The sequence below is a fragment of the Notamacropus eugenii genome, chromosome 3, assembly GCF_028372415.1.
Source record: "Notamacropus eugenii isolate mMacEug1 chromosome 3, mMacEug1.pri_v2, whole genome shotgun sequence".
NCBI lineage: Eukaryota > Metazoa > Chordata > Mammalia > Diprotodontia > Macropodidae > Notamacropus > Notamacropus eugenii.
The window spans coordinates 90,933,457-90,950,539 of NC_092874.1; the positions used below are offsets into that span (position 1 = coordinate 90,933,457).

The window sequence follows — 17,083 nt, forward strand, 5'->3', positions numbered from 1 at the left end:
CAATATATTGTGTGTTCTTCAAATTTTCTTGTAATCTCTCTCTCTTTATATTTAGTTTCACAGAATAAAAAAAATCAGAATGAGCCCATGGCACTGATTTGGATCAATAAAGTATGAATTTTTTTTAAAACAAGGCTCATCTTGTTTATTATTTTAATGGATCATATCATTGATGTAGATACTGATGCCAATGATATAAATAATGACCCAATTCATGCCTCTTCAAAGTGGGCAACTCTTGTCCACGTCTCCCCATGAATTCTCAGAAAGTTGATTGAATGTGCTGAGAACATTTTTCCAGATCTTTGGATACCACATGGCTATCAGAGGGGTGTCTTTTGGTTATCTCTCTCTCTCTCTCATTACTTTCTGGTTGATATTTTTTCTTACATTGCTTTTCTTGCACAATGTTTTATTGGTCATAGGGGACAGCCTGCTCATGCCTACCATGTGCCTCTCCATTGCTTTTTGGATGACCTACACCTTACTCCTTTGGAGAATGTAGTACTCCATATTTGAGACATATATAGCATCACCAGAAAAAGTGTTTGTGTGTAGATTCTGGACTTTTGTTTCAGAAAGAGAATAAAATAAATTTAATTTTAGTGAAGGTAAACCTAGTTGTATTCTAAAGATATTTCAAGAACCATGTTTGTTCATCCTTTCTATTTCTTTGTGTTACATTTTCATAGGATTTTATGTTTATGGATGGCCTCTGTACTTTCAGCATGCTGGTATTTTGACATGCAATCTTACTCAAGTCATTTAATCTCTGAGGCACAGTTTCCTTATTATTAAAAGGAAGATAATAATATTACTATTACTTACCTCACAGGATTGTTATGAGGGAAATGCTGTAAAAGCTACCAAGTGCTATACAGGCATGAGTTATTGTTACTGAAAGGTTCTGTGTCATAAGAATAAAGTGTTGACCTTGATCCAAGAAGATCTAGATTCCAGTCCTGACTCTAATGCTTTGTGTGACTTTGGACAATCCACTTAAACCTCTCAATGTTCCAGGCATCTCTTTAAGACTGTAAGTTGGAAAGTATATGCTTCTCTGCATATCAGAGGGAATTTCTCACAAGGAGAGGACTCCATGTACAATGACAATCACAGGTTAAAAATATGACATACTGGCATGTCAATGATATGTTGATCTCATTCATTCACCAATGAACAAGTGTTTACTAAGCACCTATACACGAAGCTCCATGTAGACACTGTGGATGCTACAAAATATAATATGACCCTTACCCTGAAAAAACTTATAAATTTTTATTTCTTTCCATGTGTTCTTCCTCCTATCTCCTAGGAATAAGATTTGCCCACTTAAATCCAGCCTCACATCACAGTCAGGCTAATCTTCCTTATGCATTGATCTAGTCATCTCTGTCCTCTTCTTAAAACCCTTCAATCAAATAAAAGCTCGTAGATTCTTAGATTTAGAGGTCATCGAATCTAAATTAATCAATTCTAGAACACCTCCTACAAGATCTCCACCCACTAAAGTTCAAACTTCTTGGCCAACCCCTCCACAATCTGCCAATTTCTAATTTTCCATGAGGACAGGGACTGTGTGCTATCTAAACTTTGTTTCTCCCCAGTGCCTAGCACAATTCTCTAAATATTGCCAGTGCTTAAGTAATACCTATTGAATTGGACTGAGAGTGGAGACAGAATGAAGGTCACCTATTAGGCTCATTAGAGATATAGAGCTAGAGGTGACCTTGGAATTAATCCAGTCCAACCCTTTCATGTTACAAAAACAGAAAACGAGGTCAAGAAAGGTGAAGTGATTTTCCAAAGATCACTCCGTTAGTCAAGAGTACAGCTGGGATTTGAACCCAGGTTCTCTAAGTGTGAAATCAATGGTCTTTCTTCTATAACTCATTATTACAAAAATCCACAGGCAAGGTAAGAAGGACACAAACAGGGTTAGTGACATGATAAAAATCCTCAGTGGATACCTTTTGCCTATAAAGTAATAAATAAAATCCTAGAATTTAGTTCCCATCTCCTTTCCAATCTTACGTCACATTACTCTCTTTAAATTCTCTGTTGTGGTTAAATTGACCTGGTAGCTATTTACCATGTACATAATTCTGTCTCCTAACTGAGCCCCTCTGCATTGCTGATCCTGTTATGTTTGAAATACATTTCTCTTCGATTCATTCCCTGAAAGTCATAGCTTTCCTTAAAGCATAAATGAGATGTTTTCTTTTACAGGAGTCTTTCCTGATTACATGCTTTGTTAGAGTTCTTTACTTATTGAGATTATATTATTGTTTAAATATATTAACTTATTTGTATGCATGATGTACTATGAAGTCTTCCTCCTAACCTCTCACCTCCTCACAAGTAGAATGTAAGCTCCCTGAGGGGAGAGACTATTTTATTTTTGTCTTTGAATTTATAATGCCTAGTCAATCATAGGTGCCTTCATAAAAGTTGGTTAAATTGAGAAATTTAGAAATAGACAATAGTGACCCATTTACTCACTCAAATATTATACACTTAAAGAGGCAGCTAAGTGGCACAGTGGATAGAATATTGTTCCGGAGTCAGGAAAACCCTGAGTTCAAATCTGGCCTCAGATACTTAACTAGCTGTATGACCCCAGGCAAATCACTTAACCCTAGCTGTCTCCGTTTCATCATCTGGAAAAAGAGCTAGAGAAGGAAATAGCAAACCACTCCAGTATCTTTGCCAAAAAAATCCAAAAAAACCCAAAAGAGGTCACCAAGAGTTGTACACAACAGAAAATGAATAAACAACAAAAACATTTAAATTTCTTAGTTTCCATTTTCTTGTACAAGCTAGAAGATTCCACTCCTTTAGCCTTTCCTCATATTCCACAAACTTTAAGAGTTGTGATGGTTTTCATCTGAATAACTCTCCTCAGTTGTGTTAACAAATCGCTCTAAGAGCCCAGGCAAATGCTTAGTAGAAAGAAAAGTTTACCTCAAGGTTCTTATGTATAGATTCTATGACATGGTTCTGTACTGCAGTGAGGACTCATATTCAGAGCAACTTTGGACACAAGAAGGGTCAAAATTAGAGCAATCCCAAGGGACAGAACTATAGAATCTTAAAATTAGAAGTCCCATAGTCCCACCAAGCCAATGCAGGCATACTTTCTACAATATCCTTGTCAGATAGCCATTCATTCTTTCCTCAATCACTTCCTGATGAGTTTGTTTCATTCATTATTGTTCAGTTGTGACTGACTCTTTGAGACCCAATTTGAGATTTTCTTGGCAAAGATACTGGAGTGGTTTGACATTTCCTTCTCCAGCTTATTTTATAGATGAGGAAACTGAGGCAAACAGGATTAAGTGATTTGCTCAGGATTACATGGCTAGTAGGTATCTGAGACAAGGCAACATTCATTATTGAATAATGATCATTGTTAGATTTCTGGCTTACATTGAGCCAAAATCTGCTTTTGTGAAATTTCTGCTGCCCAGTGCTTAGTAGCACCTGACTTCTGGAATCTCAAAGAGCAAGTCTACTACTCCTTCCATATCTCAGCTTCACTATCAGTCTGCAACAGCTGTAAAATTAAAGATTGCATTAAGATATTTCTCAAATTCTTTTCAACTCTAAAATCCTATGAATATTTGATTACAGCTAGTCAATCAAAAAGCATTGATTTAGCATTATGTACCAGGCACTGTGGTAAGAGGGAATACAAAGAAAGCTATGATATTTTCTCTTTATGTTTTCTTAGCCAGGCAATAAGATATTTTCCTAGATTAGGGAGAAGATGGGGAAAGAAGAAGGGAAATATTTCATAGTTTCTCATGGTACAAGGGGAGCAGCAACTAAATTCTGCTGAGTATCCTAGAATAAAGGAAACCAGCTACTATCCAGAGGTATACTGGAGTTGGAAGGAGGGAAAGAAAAGTGACTACCCAACAGAATCTTCTTTTGTCACCCTCATAGTTTTGGAGTCCTAATAGCTTAGGTCAAGGCCAATGTCACTTATAGCAAGCTGATATCATTTCCTGGATGAATGGATGACTGTATCACAAACAGTACATTTTAATGGGAGATGGGTCCATCTCTTAGGAACTAATGCTTGTTGCCAAATGCTATTGCAAAACCCCAGTCTTTTTGGAAAAAGACCACAAAAAGTTCAATGACTCTTTTTTATGCTTTGAGGTTTCTTTCAATTCCCCATTATACCACACCACAGAAACCCTTTCAGAATTTAATTTCATTTTAATTTCAAAATTTATATTTTAATTTTAATTTCAGAATTTAGAGATAGATGAGAATTTAAAGCCCAAGCAAATTAGTGCAAACTCCTCCTTTTAAAGACAAAGAAACTCAGGCCGACGAGGGCAATGTGACTTGTCTGATATCCCATAGACCAGAAGTGGCAGATATGAGATTCAAACCTGATTTTCTGATAATCAGAAAGGCAATGGCATGCCTATACTTTTTTTGTGTTTTCTGGATAGTGTGATTCCTTTCACAAATGTATTCTTCTTAAATTTCTACTCTTTTCCAAGTAAAACATCTGCCTGCTCCAGCTCTATAAAATGCCACATCCTTAGCCATTTCACCATTATAATGGGACAAAATGCATTTTTTCTGACTAAAACTAAAAACTAAACTAAAAAAACAGAAGAAATTTAGATACATTGTTCAGTCTTTGGAGGATTAGACTGGTTTTGTACTCAAGGTGAATTTTTATAGAAAAGTCAGGGTGAAATTTTATGTAAGAGTCATCTATAACCTGCTGGAAATTTGGATTTATACAAGGAAAGTGATAGCTTGCCCTTAACTATGGCACTACGAATACTGACATGATAATTAATGTATTATTTCAGTGGAGGGAAATGCCAGCAGTTGTTTTTTGTTCCCAGGAAGAAATTTATGAATGTGATTGAGGAAATGGCAAGAAAAAATTACATGAAAGGATAAGATAAATTCTTGTCGAGAAGCATATCCTCACCATCTCCCCAAGAAAATCCTATAAAATGTTCCCTTGGCTGACAGTGAGTTTTTCAACTGTGCAGTTATTTATACCCTTCCTCTCTCCTAGATGGCAGTATGACATACAGATAGACAATCCCATGACAGTCCAAGTACCTTATGCTACCACGATAGTAGAGAATGATGTTCCAAAAAAACCTAACTAAATAATGGATCAGCAGCAACAGAAGAAAGAAATACCTGGATACCAAACACTAATAATACTCACCGGTTCCACATTATAGGAGAAGAGCGCATACTCTTGATCTGGAGACACTTCATATCGGACAGCTTTTAATGATTCCTTAAAACAAAAACAGAACAGAATTTGTAAAATGTTATAAAATATTCATCGCAAACTTACCTTCCGAATTTCTTCAAGAGAAAAAAAGGGAGAGGTTCAATTCTGGCTCAGTATTTCTGATAAGGTCATTATATCTCTTGTACTATGTCATATGAAACAATTCAACTTTTTCTTAATAATTTTCAAATCCTCATTTTCATTTCACTAATTTTTCCAAAGCCTTCTTGGCTTATTTTAATTATTTTGATATCATAGTCATTCCCCAATATACTTCATACCTTCCTGAGCTCTCTCCTCTCATAACAAGGAAAAACAGTTAAACAAAATCAACCAAATCACTGAATCAGACAAAGCATGCAAGATTCTGCTCCAATACCCCTCTGCAGAGGCTGGAATGTTTTACCATTTATTCTCAGGGACTTCTATTGGTTGCCGCAATTAACCTGAGTTTGGCACTCTTCTATCTGATTTTAATTTTGACATTTCTATTTTCCTGTGCTGGTTACAGACTGGTTACAGGTTGTCTTCAGTTTATGGATGGGCTGAGTTCCAGCTCATTTGTAAAAGGATAGTTTGGAAGCTGGAGATGATGGCATTTGTGGTGGTTAGATTCAAAGAGACCTGTTTAATCCATGATATCCCTTAACTAAAGAAAGGTCTGTGATAATGCTAGAGAACTTCTATTTTTCCATTGGAAGATTCGTTATTTCTTTTTTTAATTGAATATTTTATTTTTCCCCAATTATATATAAAAACAATTTTCAGTATTTCTTTTTAAATTAAATTCCAAATTCTCTCTCTCCCTCCCAACCTCTCTCATTGAGAAATCAAGCAATTTGATACAGGATATACATGTGTAGTCATGCAAAACATTTCCGTATTAGTCACGTTGTAAAAGAGAGCATAGACCAAAATGTAAAAACCCAAAAAATATAAAGGAAAAAAAATACTCTTTGATTTGTATTCAGACTCCATCAGTTCTTTCTCTGGGAAGGGATAGCATTTTTCATCAGAAGTTGTCTTGCTGAGAACAGTTATATCATTCACAGTTGATCATTTTATAATATTGCTGTTACTGTGTATGATTTCCTCCTAGTTCTACTCCTTTATTTCACTCTGCATCAGTTCATGAAGTCGTTTCAGATTTTTCTTAGAGCATCTAGCTCATCATTTGTTATAGCCAACAGCATGCCATCACAATCATACAGGACAACTTATTCAGTCATTCCCCAATTGATGCAGTTTTCAATTCTTTGCCAACAGAAAAGAGCTGCCACAAATATTTTTGTACATATAGGTCCTTTTCCTTTTTTAAAAATCTCTTTTGGGATACAGACCTAGTAATGGTATTGCTAAATGCAAGAATAAGCATGATTTTACTGGCCTTTGGGCATAGGTCTCAATTGCTCTACATAATGGTTGAATCAGTTCACAACTCTACTACCAGTGTATTAATGTCTCAGTTTTCTCCCATCCCCTCCAATTTCCTTTTCAATCCTATTAGCCAGTCTAATAGGGGTGAAGCAGTACCTCAGATTATTTTAACTTGCATTTCTCCAATCAATAGTGATTTAAAGCATTTTATCATATGGCTATAGATAGTTTTGATAATTTCATCTGAAAACTGACTTCATATTTTATGAATTGGGAAATGGCTCTTATTCCCATAAATTTGCCTCATTTCTCTATATATTTGAGAGACTAGGTTTTTATCAGAGAAACTTGCTTCAAATTTTTTTTCATAGTTATAACTGCTAACTGTATTTCCCACCACCTATCCTCCCCTCCCATATTTCATTCTTTATCTCTTTTCACCCTGTCCTTCCTAAAAAGTACCTTATTTCTGACTACTGCTTCCCCCAACCTACCCTCCATTCTATGAGCACCCCCCCCCCTTTTATCCCATTCCTTTGCTACTCTCCTGTAGGGTAAAATAGATATCTACACCCAATCAAGTTTATATGTTATACCCTCTTTGAGTCAATTCCAATGACTGCAATGTTCAAACATTTCCTATCACCTCCATTTTCCCCTCCACTGTTAAAGTTCTTTCATGTGACTCTTTTATGTCAGATAATTTACCCCATTCTATCTCTCTTTTCTTTCCTCCCAGTGCATTCTTCTTTCTTATTCAGTAACTTTTTTTTAGATATCATTCCTTCATATTCAACTCACACCTGTGTCCTCTGTCTATATATACTTCTAACTGCCATAATAATGAGAAAGTTCCTATCTGTTATAAATATCATCTTCCCATGTAGGAATGTAATACGGTTTAACCTTATTAAGTACCTCATGATTTCCCTTTCCTGTTTAATTTCTTATGCTTGTCTTGAATCTTGTATTTGAAAGTCAAATTTTCTATTCAGCTCTGGTCTTTTCATCAGGAATGCTTCAAAATCCTCAGTTTCATTGAATACCAATCTTTTCCCCTGAAAGATAATACTCAGAGTTTTGCTAGCTGGGTGATTCATGGTTGCAAGCCTAGCTCCTTTGCCCTCTAGCTGAGTTGTGAGCCTCATCCCCTCCCCTCCCCAGAGATCTGAGAATCTGGAGAGGATATTATGCCCCTCCCCATTGGAGGGGATTTTTGCATTCTCTTTATATAAACTTATTAAATGCCTATTGTCTATAAAGCACTGTGTTAGTGCTAGAGATACAAAGGCAAAAATAAAACAGTCCCTGCTCTCAAACAATGTATTGGCAAGACATAATGGATATTTTTATTTTTCCTACGGGTAGAAAAAGGGAACCTGATTCTGTGCTTTCATATAGCTAGGGTATTATGAGATAATTTGATGAGGAGAGGAACACTGACAATTGGGGGTCGGGGGAATCTTCACAGTAGAGGTGACACTTGAATTGAAGCAAAGATAAGTCTTCTGATAAACAGAGAAGAGTTTGGAGCACATACCAGGGAGGGCTGATGGCTTATGAAAATGCATGGAGGCATATATAGGCTGCCCAGAAAGGGCTAAGAGGGGCCTAATAAGAAATAAGGCTAGAAAGGCAGGCTGGAGGCCACAGTGGCAAGGGCCTTGAAGAAGGTACTTTTGCTATTCTCACAGTTTACAGTCTAGCTGAAGGGAAATGACACATACACATGGGAGAAGACTTTTGCAAAATGACAAATATAAATTAATTTAATTCCATGTGTAAGAAGAAGCCAAAGTCAAGTAGTTTCAAGTTCTACTCCAGACATTGTTCCAGGATCCCAGTGAGTGTGTGTGTGTGTGTTCATCCTTCGTTGCCGAAGAAGACCATGCCATCAGAGAAATAATGACATGACTTGTACTTGACTTTATTGTGAGGGAGGGAGGGTCACCAGTCTCACTTCTCCTCCAGAGCAATCTGAATCCAGTGACCAGATATTCATCAGAATGACTGGAGATGACCCAGGATGAGGCAATTGGGGTTAATTGACTTGCCCAAGGTCACACAGCTAGTGAATGTCAAGTGTCTGAGGTGAGGTTTGAACTGAGGTCCTCCTGACTCCTGCACTGGTGCTTTATCCACTGCACCACCTAGCTGCCCCGGATTCCAGCGTAGCCTGGATGGGAACACTTATTCTTTCTTTTCTCATTTATAAAATGGTTCTAATAATACATGACTAATTTATCTCCCTCTCTGGGAGGCATCAGGATTAATTAATTTTTGAGGAGCCAGATAAAAATGCTAATTGTGCAGTCAGAAGGTTACATGATACCAAGTAGGAAAGGGAAGGCACAAAACAGAAAGGATTCTGTTTTTATTTAAATATTCTTGGTAAATTAGATAATAGAAAAAAAAAACTTGACATACAAGCATAATCAGCTTTAAACAAAAATTAACAGGCTTTATTTCCTTCTTCAAACATCACTCAGAGAATCCTATGCTTTTTAAATATTTATCACAAGGTTTAAAAAAATGATCTCTTTAAAATCTAAGCCTCACATTTCAAAAATCATATCACAGTGAAAAGAGAATTAGAATTGGCATCAGGAAGACCTGGGTTTGAATCTCATATGAGATGCTTACCAGCTGTGAAACTAGGCAGGTTACTTAAACTCTTTAAGTCTCAGTTTCCTTAATTAAGTGGAGATAAAAGAATCAACCTTAGAAGATGGTTGGGAGGCTCAGAGAAGATAAGCCATGTAAAGTGCTTCTGAAAACCTTAAATCATGATATATATTTGAACTATCATCTTCATTATTATAAAGGATCAAAATTTAATATGATGCATTAATTTTAAGAAGGCTTCAATGAGAGGTGTTATAGTATGTAAGAATTTGGGTTGGACTAGGAGTTTTATGATAGATTATAGTTCTGGCTTTGCTAACTAGCTCCTGATCAATAGCAGAAGACATTTATAGGCACTATTTCCCCACTCCTGTGATAGACCCTGAGAATATAAACCGAGGTTCCTTCCCCAAAGGAGCTTCCAATCTAGATGAGCGTAAGGTACAAGAATGCGAGATAGTATATGCTAAGTATCAGGAGAATAGAATGCACAGTAAAATCTCAACATGTTTAGGAGAAATAAATACCCACATGGGTGGAGGCGGTTGGAGCAAGCTCCCTTGGAGAGAGGGATGTGAATGTTATAGGAAGGATAGACCTTTCACAGGTGGAAGGGCTGTGATAGGGCATTCCAGGTAAGATGAAGACCAGAGAAAGGCAGAAATGACTGAGTGGGTGGTGTGGGGACTGAAAAAGCTCATCCCAGTTAGGTTCTCATCACCTCTCAATCTGGACCGTCTTGATAATCAATCTTAATTGGCCACTTTGTCACCAGTCCAAACTGACATTCCTAAGGAATGAGGTGTGTCCATGCCACACTCCCTTACCCAAGAGACTTGGTGATCCAATTGCCTCAAGAATAAAGCATTAGACAACACTGATTGGCATTTAAAGCCCATCTTAATCTGACTCCAACCTGTCTTCCTAGGCTCAAATAACGTGTCTCTTTTATGCATCTTATGTTCTAGGCAAAACTGTCTTCTCTGTTCCCTTCCCAGCACTGTGTCTTGGCACAGGCTACCCCCTTTACTTCTAATATTCTCCTCCTCTTCATCTTCATCTCACTGAAACCTTGACTTCCTTCCAAGCTTATCTCAGGGGCCAGTGTACTAACTCCTATCCAAGGCTGGTGCCCCTCCTTATTAGTGGACTCCCCTGGGAAATAACTTTGTTTGCATTTGGTACATATTTTGAATTTATTTATTGTTAATATTGTCCCTCTTTCAAAATAATGTAAGTTCTTTGAGGGCAGATACCACAGTTTTTGCCTTTATATCCAACGCACCCAGCACAGTACCTGAAACAAGCAGGTATGTTTCAACTCCCTCATTTGTAGAAGAAGCTGAGGTCTAGGGAAGTGAAGGGACTCAGCCAGTGCCATGGTGCCAGTTACTGGACAAGAAGGAAAGAAATCCAAGGTTTTCATTTCCTGATTCCAAGTATTGTGCTCAGAGGCATCTGTGCATTTCCATATGGCTCAGACTTAAGGGCTTGTCTAAAGGGGGACAATGAATTAAACTGGTGAATCAAAATATTTTGGGGGTGGGGAGATTCAGGGTAAAAGGAAACACACAGACTTAGCACAAGTATTTCACTTGCGTTACATAAGTGTCTTCTTTTTTCTAAAGGGCTTTACTGTGGGTATGGCCTAGGGTCCATATTGCCACATAAGTTGAACTGTCTCTTCATACGGGCAGATCATGGAGGATGGTAGAATTATTGGTTTGGCCCAGATAAAAATGGAACATTTTATGTATCTTAATGACTTTGGGCCTAATAGGGATATTTATGGTGGGCTGTATGTTTCCTGGTGATGAAATTGAAGGGATATTGAAGTTGTTTTCTTTTAGAGCTAGAGTGGGGACTTATGGTTTTATAATGTAAGGGGGCTCTCACTGAGGAAATTCTCTTGATCGCACATCTGTAGTTTACAATCCTGCTGGATTGCCTGACTCCCTAAAAGGGTAAGTGGCTTTTTTGAGAGGTCAGACATTTAATATGAGTCAGAAGAATGATTTCAGCTCAGATCTTCCTGACCCTTAGGCTGACTTTGTATGCAATATACCACAATATCTCTCCGGTTAACAACGACATTGTGCAAAACAGGGTAGAATGGTCATACACTGAGAGCAAAAGATAACAGATGAAGGCCACATGTACTACCCTCATATCCACAGAATATTTTAAAGCAGAACAGGTACTTATAGAGAATTAAAGAGAACATGACCAAAAATCCCCACAGAATAAGAAGGTGTGGACGCATAGTGATTTTCCATTGAAGGGAGGGTCCACATTGATGAGATCACTGACTTGTTTGTGTATAAAGACCACAAAACTCTCTTCCACTCATCATGGTGTATGTGGGAAACAAGGAAGTTCTGCTTCCACAGTTTTGGGTGATCGGGGTTGTGATCTAGGAAGGTCAAGTAAAGGTCAGGTAACAGGCTCAATGAACTGCTTGAAGAAAATTTTATCAGGGAGGAGACCATAAAGTCACATGACCAGGGGACGGTGGCATGAGAGATCCAAAGTTCGGAATACTATAAGAAACTTCCATTATTCTGAACGTGTTGTAGTCTTCCAGTGGTCATACTGGAAACAATTACCTGTTTATTCAAGGGAATGAACGTAGAAGGTCCTCCCTCCTCTGAACTCCATTTTAATAAATTTTCCTTGATATCTTTTTGTTTGTCAGATGTGTCTCTAATAGTGCGGTCCTGAGTTCTTGAAGGTTATGCAAGTAGAGTACAAAGTCTAGCAGTTCCCACAAAGCTGGAAAGGTGTTGATAGCTGGCATTTATATGGTACTTAGAGGTATATAATGCACTTTACATGTTCACAACAACCCTATGACACAGGTGTCATTATTATCCTCATTTTATAGATGGGGAAATAGTGAAAAATGTTAAATGACTTGCCTGGAATCAGACAACCAGATGTTGTGGGGCCTGTGGTCTAGAAGAGGACCATGGCATCAGGGAGGTGATGTCATGATATGCAAGTGAATTGGATTTAAGTGAAGGAGGGCTATATAAAGTCACCAGAGTCACTTTTAACTTCTGAGGTATCTGGGTCTAGTGGAAAGATATAGATCAGAACAACTGGAGATGGCTCTGGATGCCGTGGGAGACCTTGGCCTTCTTAAGCTAAGTCTTTACCAGGTCTCAGTTTGACTGAGGCAGCACCCATCCAAGGATTAAGGCTAGGTAAGAAATGAGACTGAGAATGACTTTTTTACTGAGTAAAAAAAAATCAGCCTGGGAAAGGAAGACACTCAGGGTTTGTGGCCAAAACAGAAACAATTGCTATTTTCATTCATTCTGAGATAATCAGGACCCAAACAATGACCAAAGGGCTTGGCTTGGGACCTATTGTGGGCCAATTAATGAGAGCCAGAGTGATCTGGGTTTAAAGTGTGGTCCTTAAGAAAAAATCATTGTTTCTACTTTCAAGTCATTTACATGTTATAGTATTAACCTAGCAAATAAAATGTATAACATTTTTGTATGGTCAGTTTGAAAAGGCAGTAGGATCATGAAAGAGTCATGGACATGGAATCAGAAGCCCTGGGTTCAATTGAAGGTTCTTACTCATACTAACAGTTGACTTTTTTCAGCTTCAGGACTTTCATTTGTAAAATGGGGAAAATAAAATTTTTGAAACCTACCTCACACAGATGTTTCAAGGAAAGCGCTTAATAAACCTTTAAGTATTATAGAAATGTGAGTCACCACCACCACCACCAATACTGCTATTTCTTAGCTAAGAGACACTGATGGGAAGTCCCTTAGCCATGTCTTCAACAATCCCAAATTTATGCTAAGGTCATAAGGCAAAAGTTCTGATACCATTCATGAAATAGGGATAACTGAATTATACCTTACCTTTACTCCCAACTGTGAGAGTTCCCAAATTTTGATAATCATTTAACAATGGATTGATCAATCTAGTTAGTGCCATCCCCCAGTAAGTCACTAAATTCCTACGTATAGATACACGTATACATTCATGTATGTATGTATAAAGTTCTCAATGATCTGTATTCCTGTGGCCCTTCCACCCCAAATGAACATAAGCTTTCTGACAGCTGAGGCTCTTTCAATTTTGTTCCTGTGTCTGGTGGGTGTAGGCACTTAAATATTGGTAATGAATACCAACAGATTTTCTTTTTGCAAATTGTGAATGTTACTAGCACACACACAAAATGTAGAAATATCCACCTGAGGGAATTCATAGCTCCCCTTTGGTTCATCAAGTGGCAAGTAATATATGTGGGGTAGCCTGTGACATTCTTTGACATTCCTAGTGATCATTTGTTATGTCTCATCCAAGTGGATCCTTTCCCCAAGCTGTGCAAATCACAAGTCATCCATACTCTCTCATCCTGCATGACTCTTTTCTCCATTCTGCAATAAATTCACCAGAGGGGTTATATCCAACATGCTTGGGGTGAGGAAGAGACTTCCTCTGAGACACAGGAAGGTTAAATGACTTCAGCTCAAAAGGCTAATAGGAAACATGGACTTGAAATCAAGGATTTTGAGATATTCTTAACTATTATTCAAGCCATAAACTGTAAGTTCTCTCCTTACTTATCATGGAGGCCACTAATTAAGCCATTTGAAAGTATCCTGGGGATAAGACTAAAATAAGCACTGAAAGGATCACTATTAACAAGGTGCCTTAAAAAGGAAGAAAAACTTACATGATATGGAATGTGTGAATCATTTAGGGAGATAAGAATCTCTTTTCTGTACCAAAGATGATGTGTGAAGTTGCCCCATTACTTGGCTCAAACGACTTCAGATAAAATATTTGATCTGTCATGGGCTATTGATCTTAGAAAGAGAAGGCAGTTCATATTCCAGCATTTCATTACTAAGTGCAGTTGTATGTACGGCAACCTGCTTTTACTAACCTGACACCTTCCCAGGAAATATTGATAAGATTCTGACATTAAAATCTAGTCACCCTTGGCAACAGTCTCTGTTCGTTTCTGCGTTTCAATTAATATTACAAAACCTTTTCTACACCTGGGATATTTGGAAATGTATTGAATTAGTTTCTTCCAGGTTCTGCCTTAAGTGTTTTGTGTTGTTGTTCTTGTTGGATTTTTTAATGTAGAAATAGATGTGCATTCATTCTCAGAGGGCCTCATTTAGTAAACCAAGACTGTTGCACTAAATAAAACACTGCAAAACCTAGAATTAGTATGCCTTACTTATAACCAGGAAGCAGCCTTTCTACATGGAAGACTAAGATCTATCCTGTCTTAAGACTAAATTAATTTGTCTCTTAAAAAATTGTATTTTTAAATGAAATGAATGCTAAGTAAATGTACTTTGTTACAAAAGAAAATTAAATTTAAAATTAAGCATTTTTTTAAGGTAAGAGAAGAAAAACCGCAATTCCTATAAGAACCAGTGAATTAAACTACATGAAAATGAAACTATCCTTTGTACTCACTGGGATGTATGTTGTACTGAAAAAAACATGGGACTGGGAATCAGGAGACCTGGGTTCTAGGCCTAGTTGTACAAGGCATAGATGTCAGTCAAAAATAAATCATCTAATCTCCCTGGACCTTCACTTGTTCATCACTAAAATGAGAAGTCTGACCTAGATGATCTTTCTGGTCTTTCCAAACTTTAAAATTTCAAAATTCTACATTTCTGATCCATGTCAATTTCAAAACGCTACTGGTTCTAATTCAGAACTTTTGGTTCTGGTCTGACTTAGATTATTTAACTTTGTTTAGAAAAGTATAGTTTTTGATCCTTGGTCTACTTTATACTCTTTCCCAGATAAGACCAAATGGTCTTCTCTTTTAAAAATAAAATAAACCTCAGGGGCTTAATTTTTATCCCAATGAACACATAAACATGAAAGCTGGGACTTCCCCTTTAATTGCTTAGGAAGCTATGTTATCATTTAAATAACAAATCATAACTATTTTTAAAAAAATAATACAATATTTCAAAGTTTTGGAAAAAGCTAAACTTTCCCAGACTGCCAAGATGTGATTCTTCTCACTGAATTAAGAATTGTTTGGTTACCATCATCAGAATAACCAGATTTGCACTCAGTTAATATCTCCCATGCTATATATTAGGAGATGAATTTTCTGAAAGAGATTGGGTAAAATTTCTTGGAGTATTACATATGCATTACTGCAATTGTTCTGTCAATGTGTAAAAGCCATAGAACTTTATCTTTCAATTATATATGATATGCAACACTTGTTTCCAATACCTGCAGAGAATTTTCTGTACAATGAAAGAAAGTGAGATTCCACTTATTAAATTAGAGGAGGTTCAATTTCACATTCTCCTCACTGGCTTAGCCTGTGGTATTGCAAGTTTATTGCTCCTGCCTGGCTATAGAGAAAGTTAAAATCTAAAGTCATTTTCTGCTTTATTGACCTGAAGGAGGAAAAACTGAAATTATCCTGGTCATTAAAGAAGGTACTTACAATTTTTTTGCTTTCTATTAATACAGTAGAATTATTTGTCTCAACATTCTGCAACATCACAGTCCCTTTCTGTTCTCTGTAGATGAATTCTTTATCTGTAAAAGAAAAAGGAGGAACATGAGACATCAAGCAGCTCATTCAGCTTTGGATCAGAATGTTGGATGTTTTTGTAGGATGAACTGAATATTTCTGAAAAAAAAATCCTTCTCATCAAAGACCCTTTAAACAATGAGCATTGGAGTTTCTCTTGATATAAGTTCATTTGACCCTAAATTAGATTCTTCATTACCACTTTAGACATTATTACCTGAAAACACACACCCATACCCACACACCTTTTTATGAATGGTACATGCAAATGAACACTAGGAGATTTGCTACCTTTCAATATTAGGGCAGTTTATCAGATTTACTACACCTCAAATGGAAAAGTACACTCTGTAGAATACATACTAACACAAAAGAGCTCATGTTATATCTTTCTTCTTACCTCAGGTAATATTAGGTTATTTCACCACCATTTTACGACTCGTGCACTGCACCATGTATACATAGTATTGGAACTATACACAAAAAAGACAAGTTCAAAGCAGCCCTTTAGAACTGTCATGTCTAAATTATTTTGATTGTATATTTGTGACGGTAATTTTTTTAGTATATATCCTCTAGATAAGTATGTTTACTTATTTAAGAATTAATAATAAAAGCTAGCATTTGTGTAGCACTTTAAGGTTTGCAAAATGATTTATGTTTTCTTGTTTTACTTGTAAAACTACTCTGTGTAGTAGGTACTATTATTATCTCCATTTTGTAGGTAAGGAAACAGAAGCTAAGAGAGGTTCAACAACCTACCTAAGGTTACACAGCAAGTAAGTGTCTAGAGGCAACTCAGGTTCCTGACTCCAAGTCTGGAAATCTATCTACTATGCCAACACAATTACTTATAAATTATATCTGTGCACTCCTCTACCAATAGTTTTATACATTATAAAATTATAGAAAAATAGATATTTTAAACAAAGGATGAAAAAGTGATGAAATAATATTTAATCCTATCATCCAAAGAGGAGTAGAGGAATGACATGGAAAACAGGAACATGGAAGAAGAAAATTTACATCAAGTTTCTTTGATAGAAGCCTCATTTCCTAAATAAAGAGAGAGCTGATTATATGACAGAAAAGGATGATGATCAGTTCTGGAGGTGATATAGAAAAATAGGTACTCTAATGCACTAGCAGTGAAATTGTGAACTGGTCCAGCCATGTGCATATCAAAAATGTTTATAGCTGCTCTTTTTATGGTGGCAAAGAACTGGAAATTG

The 17,083-nt window shown here is 36.8% G+C and overlaps 1 protein-coding gene across 3 annotated transcripts in view; it reads right to left on the minus strand.

Moving 5' to 3' along the window:
* Positions 1–17,083, minus strand: part of DPP6 (dipeptidyl peptidase like 6) — a 1,325,443-nt gene that overhangs the window by 386,491 nt on the left and 921,869 nt on the right. For all 3 annotated transcript variants that reach the window (XM_072652136.1, XM_072652135.1, XM_072652137.1), the window contains exons 4-5: positions 15,762–15,856; positions 5,216–5,290 (exon numbers count right to left, since the gene is read on the minus strand). In XM_072652136.1, the coding sequence (XP_072508237.1) occupies positions 5,216–5,290; positions 15,762–15,856 (170 nt within the window). The remainder of the gene's footprint in view (positions 1–5,215; positions 5,291–15,761; positions 15,857–17,083) is intronic.